Genomic DNA, 13,225 nt, shown 5'->3' on the forward strand with positions numbered 1-13,225 from the left:
ATTCAAGTGGCAGGTTGTCACATGGAACAAAATCAAGGCATGTCTCAGTAGTTCCATTTTGTAGGTGTGATTTATATGCCTACACTATTATTGCTTGAGCTTGTTTGTACTTCACAAGTACATGAAAAAGGACGCATTGCATCAAAGAGTGAAATGTTAGTGCTTATACCTGTTTGGATGTATTCCAGTAGAATTTGGTCAGCTAATTTCTAGAAGATACATCCTTTTACAACTTGGTTCAAATTTGTATTAGCTCAGTTGGGAGTAAGTTCATTGAAACCTTACTGGGAATCAGGCGTGTGGAACACCTTGAGTTTTCTCTCCGAGGCTTTACTTTGAAGGCCCCTGGACATAAGACAGGGCTGAGGGAAATATAATGGGATGGGATAGGCAGTGGGTCAAACCACAGATTTTAATACCTGAAGCTGTCTCCAAACTTGACCCAAACTCATGTTACAGGGTGAGTCTTTATGTGTTGGTAGCCTAGTGAAAAGACATGGAGCAGGTGGTTCATGGGAAGCCTTCTGTCAGCTTCAGCAGCTTCAGCAGATTCTGCTGTGTGCCCACAGCCTGGCGGTGCTTAGGAGGAAAACATGGAAAAGAAGGATATTGGGTGAAATGCAATGAAGACAAGAGCTACTGGCCTGGGAACAGGTTAATTCCTTCTTGTAAGCTACACATACACTGAAGAATTCTTTGGAGAAGAACTGTGTAAGGGAAAACCCTGAAACAGAAATATTTGGAGAACCTGTGATGAGCAGATATGTCACTCAGTGGCCTTGCACTCTTTGTGCTGGTCACAAGGTCCTTACCAGGTTCCAGATATTCAAAAATCCAGCTTTAGGCTAGTGCATGTCACTGCATTTCATGGCAGAATTGTTGTACTGCTTTGCCTTGGAAGTGGGTGTTTTCCCTTCAGAAGTAAGGGTCTTTGTGTCTTTTTTTTTTTTTTTTTAATTGTGAAGGAACAGAAAAAATGTGTATGAAAGGTACTGTATGTGCCTTGCTTCAACAGTGACATATGACACCCCACAGAGACTTTGATTTTGCCACCCTATTATTTTCTTTATAGTATTGATGTATTTATAGTAAAAATTAGATTCTATGTTGCTTCTTCCTGAGGCTTCTAAAACTGAAATCATAGGTGCATGTAATGCAGGATTTAATTTTTTTTTTACTTCCATATCTTTTCATCTTTACTTTTGCTTACCCAAACTTGTGGGATTGATTATTCAGATACTATTCTTCCTGTCTTGATTTGAAGTATTTGGTGCTTGCAATCTTTATTTTAAAAAGAAGGAAAAAAAGAAATAACCTTGAAGACCGGACTCAGTATCTCTCTTTTTCCTTCCCAGAAGTACACTGCCATTGGACTACTGGGCAAAGCTACTGATACATTAGATGCTACAGGAAAAGTAACTGAAGAAAAACCTTATGGTAAGCATAAATGTATCTATATACTTGATGTAATTTGAAGGCATAAATAGCCTCTATCATAGAAAAGCAGAAGAGATGTTTGGGACTTTGTGAATTAAATTTAAATGTGAAATCAAACTAAGATTATTTCATCTTCAACTTCAGTGCTCATATAATTCAGACCAGCTTCATGCAATTATGTCCAGTGCAAGTGTTCATTTCTGTTGGAAAAGACTAAACCAGGCATTAGATTAGGAGGGAGAAAATAGAATTGGGCAGGACTGTGTCATTTTAAATCTTTGACAGGCTGACAAATGACGTGCTGTGTCCAGTAAAATGTTCCTCTTTCAGTGTATAGTCCCATGAGTGCTCTTTTAATAACACCCTTCAAGGCCAGTGGAGGAATAAAATACTTAAATCTTGCCTCTAGGATGCCCCTTTAACTACGGGCTGCTCAACATAAATTGAGGCTAGCATAAACTACTTTCTACATATGTTGACCTACCAAATCTTGCTCTTGCTTGCAGTCTGTGTCTTAACATCTTTAATAAATTAACTTTGCTGACCCACAGAGCACTTTCTTTTTGCGTGAGGCAGGCAAGTGTGAGTTTCTTGTCCACATTAACTTGATGGGTCAATCTAAATAGTATGCTCATATATGAACTGTGAAGTATCATTTCAAGTAGATGCAACTCCAGTGGCAAATGACTTTAAAAAAAAAAAATACCTGTTTTCTTGAAACACTAGTTTTGCTTTTCTATTTTGTATTGTTTACTGCAGACAGAATTTAGGGTGTTGTTTTCATGCGTGTTTCTTTCACTGGCAGCTCTTGTTACAGTAGTTCCCACTTCTGCACCACAACCTCTGTTATGGTGGTTTAGCTTTCTGTTAGATTGTGTGTTTGGGGAACTGATTTGAGTTTAAAATACCCCCAATTTTTTGAGTTGCTTATCTTTTTAAACAGAGATCAGTTACATGACCCAGTTCATCATGCGGTGTCATGAAGAGGAGTATTGGCATTGCTGGGGCAGTGCAGTTTTGAGTGCTGGACAAAGTTTCCTTTTGCTGAAGCTGACAGCTGAAAGAAATGCTCGTGAAATTGGTCTCAGTTGCTTTCAATGTTGGTGTAGATCAGTCGGATTTGACTTCTTCAGAAGGAAAAAAAAGGGAACATGCATACTCCTTCTTTGTCTCCATGCTATCTATGTGTTTTTTGTTTCCTTCCTTCCTCTTCTTCTAATAAAGCAGGTTTTTCTCAGCTTTTCCAGTGTCTTCTCCAAAGCAGCTTGGTTTTCTGCAGGATTCTCTGAGTGGCCCACCATCCCTAATCCCTAACCCTAACGGGTACTCCAAGAACAGGCAGACCAGATATTTGAGCTGAATTTCAGCTTTCCTTTGACACCTACAAGGATCCTTGTAGAAGCAGAGCATCTGCTGGGGAATATAAATCCTGCAGTGCCAGCAGTATCCAGGATAGGGTCTTAGTGAAGAGAGAGGGCACTAAAACATCTTGCAAGATATATAAAACTCTTCTTGAATGACTCAACTGGACCACAAGAGGAAAAATGTCTGCAGAAAGTTGCCTGCTGTATTAACTATAAGTGTTACACTTAAGTCATCAAAGTATCCCTAGACAGCAGTTTAGAAAGTGAACTGTTGTGTATTACAGTTAGTCATAATGAAAGGATGTTCTGATGAGAGCTCCTTGGGTTTAATCCCTCCTGAACTTCACATGGTTTTTAGTTTGTTTCTTATCAGACAAGTTTGCATTTCCACATGAAATTAGGTTATGGTTTCATACTGCTCCTGGGCTACCAGATGCTGACTTTGGAAGCAAGCAGAGTTTAGCGTTCCTCTGATGCTTTCTTGAGAACACTAATGTTTTTTGCCCTTTTTTTCATGTGTGTAACTATGCATAGGAATGTGCATTCTGAAACCCCCTTCCTCCCAACTGCCTCCAGACTATATCCGGACACGGAGAACAAAATTCACAAGGATTTTCTGCAGGTCTCTGCTGATTATGCTGAAATATGTGTTTCAGCATTGAGTCGAGGTCATCTGCTGTAGTTCTGTTGGGCTGTCATGGATAATTCTTGTGTTCTGTTTTTGTGTAGTTTGTTAACAAGCAGGTTGTGGCACAATCGGCACCTTTTGGTTTGTTAACTTTAATTAACTTCCTTTATGATTATAGCTGGAAAATTCATCAACAGTCACCAGTATTCAGAAGCATAACTGGTCTTTAAAATTTTCATATTCGAAGCTAATAGGCTTATTTTCAATGTTTCCTAAAAACATTGGGGAACTGAAGATTTGGTTGCTTTGAGATGCTGATAGAATTGTAAGGAATAGTCAACGGGAAGATTCATAATCTGTGCAGACATCCCATAACTCCACTGTCGGCCTAAGGACTTAGGAAGAAATTTAGAAAACGGTGTTGAATTGAATGTATTCTAAATAGTGTACTCACAGAGCAGGTACAATCATCATTCCTGGGGACTGGATGCAATTACCCCATGGCCCAAACCTCAGTAATCTTCATTGTGAAACAGGGTAGCAGCCTCCACACCCCTCCCTGGAAGGACACAGAGCTGCAGTTTAAGTCCTGCTTCTAGCAAAAACTCATATACCAGATGAGCATATTTGGGATGTGCCACGAGGATATTGGGAGCGATAGGCTAACACTGGGTAGGAAGGGCAGTGGCAGACGTGTCCTACAGAAACACCTCTCAGCCCCCTAACTTTTAGGGAGTGGAGAAGGGAAGTCAAATGGGGAAAGTTTTGGGGCTGTTGACGCTAATTAACCTTTATGGGTGTGTTCATATTTCGTGCTTGTTGGAGGGCTGAGTCCAAATGCTGCCTTAAACTTGCTGACCAGACAAGCTGTTAACCTACTAAACCCAAGCCCACAGCCAGGTGAGGGGGACGGGTGTGCTGAGGGCCTGAAGGGAAACAGTTCTCCTGGGCAGCAGCACTGCATTCCCTACCTGTGCTGTGGGTGTAATGACTGTGGGAGGTAAAAGGAGGTGGAGTTGGTTCTCAGTGTGAGCTGTGTGCCCTGCAGAGCCATGACTCCAGACGGATGCCTTGGACAAATGCAGAGTGCAGACATAGTGAAACTGTTTGTTTGGGACAAGACTAACGGCGCATTCTTTATGACTGAGAGCTGGATGAAAGCTCCACCAGCTTGTGTGTTGTTCTAGGAGAAGGCAAGAATCCAATACAGTCCATTAACAAAGGCAGTGCATGCTTGGGAAAAGAACAAACCGAAGCACAGCACACTAGTTTAGGTTTTCAGAATGTAATACTAGCCAGCTTGTGCCACGATGTATCGCAGGAGACAAATATGATTTAGTCTAGATCTTAGCAAACTCAGCCGTAAATATTCACTTCAATAACACACCATACAACTTTGTTTGTTAATGGCTTATTACATCATTCCTCATATTGGGATTTTTTTTTCCTGCGATAGAGATTGCCTATAGCATACATGATTTCCTCAGAGGCTACATGTAACCTCTCAATCAGGGGAATATGAGATCAGAACTGAACTCAGGTGTCTTATTAAATGCCTGAGCCACAAAACTAGTTTACAGGGTGAAAAGTGAAAGAGAACCCCAAGTGACACTTAAGCTTAAATCTTAAATACTAAATTCTAGCCTGAAGCAACCTGGAGTTCACAAGAAGGCTGCCAGGATCACTGGCATAGAGCTGGGTCATGCTAACTTTCTGCCATGTAGTTTTGTTGTGATATGTTGCTGAACTAGAGTAATAGAGTAAACAGAAGATTGAAATAACCATGTAAGAAGCTCTTCAGAAGAAGATACAGATTTAATATACAATCGATGTTGTTGTTCCTACCCTGTATTCTGATGTGCATTGGTCTCAGCATCCCTGACTGGCACTAGTGGCTTGCAACCTTGCTGTTAATTAACACTTCTTGAGAGAGCTGCTGAGGCCGAGGGACAGCATCTGCTCTGGAGGCTGTGAGGTGTGCTTTGCAAAAGTGAGGTACTGCATTGCCATCTTCCAAAGCTGCTGTGGAAAGAAACAACTTTTTTTTTTTTTTTTTTTTACGTAAAGCACAAAGTACATCTCTTTTGTAAGGTTTGCAAGTAAAAGTCTGTTCCAAAACATAATGAAGACTCGATAAATAAATTTGGCTGGTTTATGTTCCAGGATGCTGTTGACTTAGCAGGGTGACACTAATTGAATATAAGTTACGAGAAATGGGACCAGTCAAGTCCTAGACAGTAGAAAAGCACTGAAGTGCATTATGATTACAGATCTTATGTTTGTACTCTCTAAACAAATTAGAGATGGTGTCATCTGTATTGAATAGTATTTCAAAGGACCAATGCAATCAGCTATTTAGGTTATAGCCTTGTAATAAAAGTGGGACAGATGTGTATGAGCATTCTTCGAGTAGATTGCCTAAAGCAGCTATCTTTCTTTTCCAGGATTTCTCCAGTAAAATTGCCTTACTTAATATATAACAATACCCTGGTGTGTGTTTGCAGGTTAGTTGTTTGATATGGAAATTTGATGTGTTGTTCCAGATGCAGTCTTTTTCTTCACTAGAAAAAAAACCAAAACCATGATGCTTTTGTTCTCTAATAATCAGTTGTATTTTTCCCCCGACTTAGGTACTCTTAAAGAGAAGTTACCAAAGTTAGATGAGCATTTTATTCTTTCTGGTCCTTTAACAAAAAATAGAATAGGACAAATTTTGTAGTTTTTGCATAGTTCCCAAGAAAAATGAATTTGCAGTCCCAAGAGAGACAAATTGCAAAAGAAAACTGTGTATATTGGGATTTCTGCCCTTCTGAAAGCGTCCAGACTGTCTTAATCACCTTGGACAGTTTGTTCCACTCTTTTTGTGTCAATTAACACTCCTACCTACATTCTGTTTTTTATCTCCTTTCTTTGGTGTTTTTCACCCAATCCAAATTCAGATGAGAGGGACCTCTTTGTATCTGTTTGCAGAACATGATCTATGTATGCCATTAGTGCCATGTGAATAATCAATGCTAACATGCTTACTGTTTTCTTTCTACAGACCAGATAACAAAAGGAGATCTTGAAAAGGTGCTGCAGAAGTTCACAGGGGACATAATGCAGGTTCCTCCACTGTAAGTGCCACAGTATTCAGACGCTCTTGGCAGTTGTGTTCTGCTGTCTGGACTTCCCAACAGAAGTCAGTTCTCTCAGAAATAAAAAGATACATTTTGGCAAGAGGACAGATGAAAGGCAGACTTAGGAGTTTAACGTTTGCAACTGCAGGTCACACATGGTAACCTGGAGTCTGTTTTTATTATGGTAAAAGTAAAGTAGCAAAGCAGTCTTAAACAGCTTTGCAGGGCTTGGTGGCTTCTGTCCCATCTTCCAGTTAGAAAGCAAAGCTCTGAGTCTTTAATTTTGGTTGTGGGGTAAGGGGAGGCTTACTGACATCTGTGCGGAAGTGTCTTAAATGACACTGAATCAGTTTTCTAGAGTATGAATGAGTGATTAGTGACCGAGCTTCTGTAGCGTAGCAAATTTCTTCTAGTCAGGTGAGCTACAGTAGCTGGCAATGTGCAAGCACTTAGCTTGTGACAGATGGCTTTTATGGTGATTTAAGCTAACATGCTTTCCTTTGCATTTGCAATGGGTCGGTTACTGTGGTTCCAATGTGAACCCTGTAAGGTCAGTGATTCAGTAGGTGTTCTGCTTCATGTGACCTGTTTCAAATTGCCCTCTGCTAATTTGAGCAAGATCTTTTTTGATTTTTCTATCGTCATCTTTCTGTCAAGACCAAAGTTGGAGCTTTGGATAAAGTTTCATGTAATCAGTTAAATTAATTTTTTTTGTTCTGTAGTGGTCCCCAAAACACCCTAGAACAAGGCTACGTAATTTGGCAGTTGCTGTTCAGGGAAGACCCTGGTGTGAGACGAGTAAAGGGGCAAGGCAGAATTATAGAAGTTCCCTGAGCAGTTCCCAGTGCTCAGTTCAACGTAACGCTGAAACAGTATGCCCTGCAGACTTCTGAGAGACAGTATGTTAGAGGAAGCTAAAAGTGTTGTACTCTTTATAGAAACCCTTTGTTTTCATAAAGTACAAATTGAGCGATGAAACACTTTTAAATCTCTACGGCAAGAGATAAATACAAGACTGTCTCTTGTTTTTCAGTTTACATAGCTGCTGGTGAATGAGATGATTCTGTATCTAAGAGATTTCAGAAGCACTTACTAGGGCGTTGTGGTTTTTTTGTGAGCACTTGGAGAGGATTAGGAGGGTAAAATGTATGCTACTGTAGTATAATATTAACAGGATCTGGTGGATGGGAAGCTTGTTCTATTGCAACCGTATGACACACATTTTCATGCTCTATCTGATCAGCTATTCTGCTTTGAAGAAGGATGGAGAAAGGCTATCAACCCTGATGAAGAGAGGAGAAGCAGTCGAAGCAAAGCCTGCTCGGCCAGTAACAGTGTACAGCCTCTCTCTCCAACAGTTCCAGCCACCACTTTTCACACTGGGTAAAAGCCAAAGATTATTACAGCGTGATGCTCCCAGCTTGTTAGTGCTTATTTACACTCAGAATGGGAATAAGATAGTGAAATGGGTTTCATTTCCCTCAGCTACTTATTTTGGTGTGAGCCCATGTGCAGAGACTTTCACTTTGCAGTAAAAGCACCGTATTTTGGTTTTAAGTTAAGCTGATTATATGTAATCTTTCTGTGAGGGAAAATTCTGAGAGGCTGGTCAGGGGATTATTTGCATCTGTCCACGATTTCGCAACCTCCAGCTTGCTCCTCCTTTCTCAGGTCTGCTTGCTTCGCTTTGCCCATTCTTTTACCCCGATGCCCAGACCTGCTGGCATCTCTCCCAGGGCACAGCAAGGACCTGTATCTATTACTGTCAGGCTTCCTTCTCAGTTGAAGAGGCAGGATCTTTTCCTTCCTTCTGTGATACATGAAGAAACCTGGGTAGTACATTAAGCAGCACAGTGATAAATAAACCAAAAAGAGTGTTGTAAATGTTTGATGCTGCTGTGAGGTCAAGATAATGTCTTGCATTGATCAGCTGCTTAGTTGACCCATAGTCCTCCGATGGGCCAGATGTTACATGATGAGCAGGTATGAGTGACAGAACTCAGTGCTGTGTTACTTCAGCCCTTGCTTTATGGTTGGGTGATTAGCAGCTGATCACTGGCAGAGAGGGAAGGGAAGGGCTGAGGGAGCAGAGAAATGTAAAGGTGAATTTTAAAATTTTATTGGAGCTGCCTGTGTGGAGTGTCTTAAAGGCATTGATAGTCAGTTTAGACTATACTTGAAATAACTTGTTTTCATCATTTCATCATTAGAAATAGGAAACTTTCTGAAACCTTTAAAATGACTAGGACTGAAGCATCTGTTAACATACCACAGCAAGTACTTAATTTCTAGTGAGTTAGTTCAGTTGCCATTGTATTTGCTTCTCCTCCTGTCTAGCTTAGCAATCTCACCCGCACATATGTTACAGGATGAATAATTGATGTTGCATCCTATAAATATTTTATCACTGGGTTGTTTGCTTAGTGCGTTTTTACATTTATGTGGGGGCATGGTTTCTATGTAAAGTAGATTTCACATTGCACTGGCAATTTACCATGTCACTATTAACATTCCAGATGTTGAATGTGGTGGTGGCTTTTATGTCAGGAGCCTGGTCAGTGACATTGGCAAAGGTAGGCATGAAAAAAAAATGGCAATTTAAGGAATGAATGTGTCTGTTTATGGAAAAATGTTGTCATTTTATATATCTCCAGTAACTGGAGACCTATGTGTTATTTTGCAGAATTGTAGTGCTATCACTTGTTTTTATATACTAAGGTGTTTTCCTTGGGAGCATGGGAAAATGAAGGCTAAATAATTGCCAGAGGACCTCGGGGGCTGGGGGATAAAAATGGAGCAAGTAATAGGACTGAGCAAGATAATACAAGGCAAGGTGGGGATTTTTTTTTTTTTTTTTTTGCTATTCCATATGTTAAAGCTAACTCAGATTAAGGATGAGAAGAAGAAGAAAGATACTGTCTTTTTAAACATTATTCATCACATTTTGAAAACAGATTGCACAGAACATTACCATGCACATAATAAACCCTATCTGCTGGAAAGACTTCTACATTTGTGATGAATTTTCTAGTGTTTTCATTCTCCTTTACCTGAACTGTGAATGGTTTTGCCTTCCCGCAGGGTTATTTGTCTTGTGCTCTTTATCTATCAAACTGCATGATGGAGAACAGATAATCCGTTTTAAATTTTTTTTTAAATGATACATTTGCAGATCAAGAAAGCAAGTGATGTGGGATAACCCTATGAATTTCAATGTTGTTATTTGTGCTTTGGCAAGTCAAAGATTCTCTTTCAGTTACTGCCTCAAAGTCTGTGGAAAAATAGTGCACGGTCTTCGAAGTCACTTGTAAATACAGAATGTTCTGTCTACATCTGATGTCATTATTTCCTCTCTTTTCATTCGGATTTAAATCTGGAAAACCTTTTCACAACTTTCTGTCAGGTTTTGAACTGTTTACTACACTGGAGATCTATTATAATCAAAGGAATTCCTTGGTTCAAATTTAAGAAGATATAAATGAGTGATAAATCTTCATCAACTTCCTTCTCAAACAAAGCAGAATAACGTAGAAGGCTACATGTAAAAATACATTTTAAGTGGGTTGCAAATAGTTAAACTTGACCATGCACTTGTTCTAAATCCTCTTTTCTCCTTTACTGTAGAACTTTCTACCTGTGCCACTATGCAAGAGCTGACCCGAACCAAACATGGGCCATTTACACTAGAGGAGCATGCCCTTTACGAAGACAAATGGACAATTGATGAAATTGCACGATCCTTAGAGCATTGCACGTCTCTTCTCCCGGGAGAGCCATCCCATAAAAAATTGAAGACAGAGCATCCTGGTGAAACGGCTGTGAGCTGTGAAGATAAGTGATAAGTTGAGTCAAGGAAAAAGACTGAATGATTGAGACATTTTAAGATTGGATTGGGATTGTCTTGCCTCCTGTGTAAATTTACAAGTCTGTACTGGAAGGATGACAAACTGCAGTACAAGAAAAGTGGTTCTTTTGTTTTCTGGGGTTAGAACATGCTCTGAAAATATCCAGCGCTTGCTGTTTCCTGATCTGTTTATTTTCCGTCTTGCACACTGTAAATCGGTCTGCCACTGATGTCAAATCTTCATAAACTTGTAAAGAATTTGGAGGGTATAACGTAGCTATTGTTTCTAATTCCTCAATAAAAAATTATAAACATAAGGCTTGATAAATGTACTCCAAAGAAAAATAATCTTTTTTTTCTTTATAGCTGGTAATCAAACTCTGAAATACCATGGTGACAAGACCGTCATAGCTTGAAGGATACAAGAATGTTGTGTGGCAATTTGCTTTCTTGAAATCCATTTTAGGATATGTCCATTTTACTGTAGTTTTTCCTATGCAGATTGTTCTTTCAGTCAAATGTTATCCAGAATGCATTAAATGTAGATGCTAATGCTTTACATTAAGTCTGAAATATCAGTTTAAGTTAATAGTTTTAAGTATAAACAATCCCTGAAGATAACTGTTGGATAACAAATGCTCTGAAGAGTGCAGTTGTCATTACAGGTGTACATATTGTGTTCTGATGCATTGTCCCAGTTGGTGACCACCCATAATTTAAAGTATGCTTGACTGTTACGCCCTTCATGGAATTTACTTTTGCCATGTGTGTATTGCTTGACCTGTCTCCCATGGATTGGGTAGAAGGCTGATGTGCTTCTGGGCTTTGTCTGAGTTGGTCCTCACTAGCAATTGTATGGGCAACAGATGGATCCATCATCGTGGATCCTCGCTGGAGCCAGTTTAATTCACTGGGGCAGCGAGGGCCTGTTCCGCAGTTCATGTAGACAGCAGAATTTGATTGCACCGATTATTTCTCACCGCTGCTTCCCTTGGGATTGTCTAAGTGGCTAAAAGACAGTGGTTTGAGAATACTAAAAAGCACCCTAGTTTGTTTCCATTTGTGTAATGGACAAGGACTTCCTGTGTGTCCCCATACAAGTTAGTAGTGACTCTATTTTCCTCTCGTCATAATGAGGAACATCAAGAGTAGTTTAAATATGAGTCACATCTGAGAGAAAGCCCTGCTTTTGAAATTGTCACTGAAGTGTCACCAGAGAGGAATGGACTGGCTGCTGTTACAGTTTTATGCTGCTGCTGACCAAGTGACCTGCTGTGGCTTTCTACAACTCCTACACCTTTGGGTTTTGGTTCTGGAGTACAGGGACTTGACTCTTATTTGAGTGACTGAATGCTGTAAAGCCAAGAGTTTGGGCTTATATTAGGGTGTAACGTTTACAGAGAGACATGAAAATTTGATTTAATACTCTGTGTTAATGGACTTGCTAGTTTCCATGGTATGTTATCTTGGTAGCTAATTACCTCTGTTGCTTAAAAGAAGTTGTGTTTTATTCCCAACTTGACTTGAATCTCCACATGCTGCATTTTATGTCTTTGTCTGCACCTTACAAAAAGCAATTTCTCTGTGTGGTGATGTTAAGTGAAATGAGCAAGTTCCAACCTTACTTTCAACCTAAGAAATGAAATAAATATCCTGAAGCTTCTCATTGCAGGATACCTTTCCAGACATCTATAGGGTTTTTTGTTTTCTATAAAATAAGAGACTGAAGTCTATGCAAGATTAATGAAGCTTTTGTTTAGAGAGAGGATAGAGTTAATGTTTTATTGTTCAGTAAACAGTTTTCTTCTATTGTATAGCCTTATAAAGACCTTAAGGGAGATATTGAAAATATTGCAAGCAAATTGAAATGTTAAAGTACTGTAGCAGCAGCATATGTAATGTACAATATGGATGCAGTAGCCATTGTAAGAAATTTTGATTTCAGAGATGGGAGAAAAGAGTTGTGTTCAGTAAGAGAACAGTGGGAGATTTTAGTTGTTTCTTTTCAGGTTGGATTTTGGTAATTTGGATAGGAACAGAGAAGAAAGAGATTATTTCCTAAAGAAATCAAATAAAGCAGAAAATGTCATTTTCCAGTATACTTATCTTGAATGATCAAAGACTTTGATTGAAACACAGCTTCTCTTATTGTCTAAATCTCTATTTTTCCAAGAACCTAATTGATGTTATCCCAGTGGTCTTCTAGATTAAGTTCTCATTTTATTTATCTTTCTGCTTTTTAAAAAAAAATAGCCCTGTAGATACAATTCTATTAGTCTGCTTGCTTCATCTAGAGGCATTTGTTTCTTTAAAAACTAGTGCAACTGAGAAATCTTGCTATTAATAGGGTACGTTTGTATACAGTGTTATAAGTGTCTAGCACATTTTTTATCTCATCTGTTTGTTTAATGCTCACCATGGCTCTCTTGCTATTCCATGTACGACCCCCTGATATTTTTAATTTCGAATGGAGAACTGTATTTTCACCAGCTTTTAGGTTAGCTTGCAACTGGTCTGTTGTAATTATTGCTAACAGATCTGTGATCCTGAGAAGACAGGATTTTTTCCGTAGTCTAGTCACTCAAGAGAAATGGAATGGCATTTGGAAGAAAGCCTCCTATTGACATCAGCGAGCTCTGGTTTAGACAGCGAGTCCTAATGCATATGGAAAGCGTAGGGAGAGGAGGAGTGCACTTCTACACGTTCAGGAATCTGCATAAGGTGTGTAGATAGTGTTTCTAAAAACTGTAGGTATCTTTCTTCCAGTTTATGAATGCAGCTTCCCACAATGCTTTTATTCCTCTGCAGGAAGTAGACAGACTGTTACCAGCTC

The 13,225-nt window shown here is 39.4% G+C and overlaps 1 protein-coding gene across 1 annotated transcript in view; it reads left to right on the top strand.

The window, feature by feature from the left end:
• TRUB1 (TruB pseudouridine (psi) synthase family member 1) overlaps positions 1-10,703 on the top strand; it is a 29,054-nt gene extending 18,351 nt beyond the window's left edge. Inside the window, exons 4-8 of the mRNA XM_009881573.1 lie at positions 1,356-1,437; positions 6,473-6,545; positions 7,792-7,931; positions 9,065-9,121; positions 10,173-10,703. Coding sequence (XP_009879875.1) covers positions 1,356-1,437; positions 6,473-6,545; positions 7,792-7,931; positions 9,065-9,121; positions 10,173-10,387 — 567 coding nt within the window. The 3' untranslated portion in view covers positions 10,388-10,703. The remainder of the gene's footprint in view (positions 1-1,355; positions 1,438-6,472; positions 6,546-7,791; positions 7,932-9,064; positions 9,122-10,172) is intronic.
• Positions 10,704-13,225: the final 2,522 nt, after the last annotated feature.

The sequence above is a fragment of the Charadrius vociferus genome, unplaced genomic scaffold (genome assembly GCF_000708025.1).
Source record: "Charadrius vociferus isolate BGI_N301 unplaced genomic scaffold, ASM70802v2 scaffold282, whole genome shotgun sequence".
NCBI classification, from domain to species: domain Eukaryota; kingdom Metazoa; phylum Chordata; class Aves; order Charadriiformes; family Charadriidae; genus Charadrius; species Charadrius vociferus.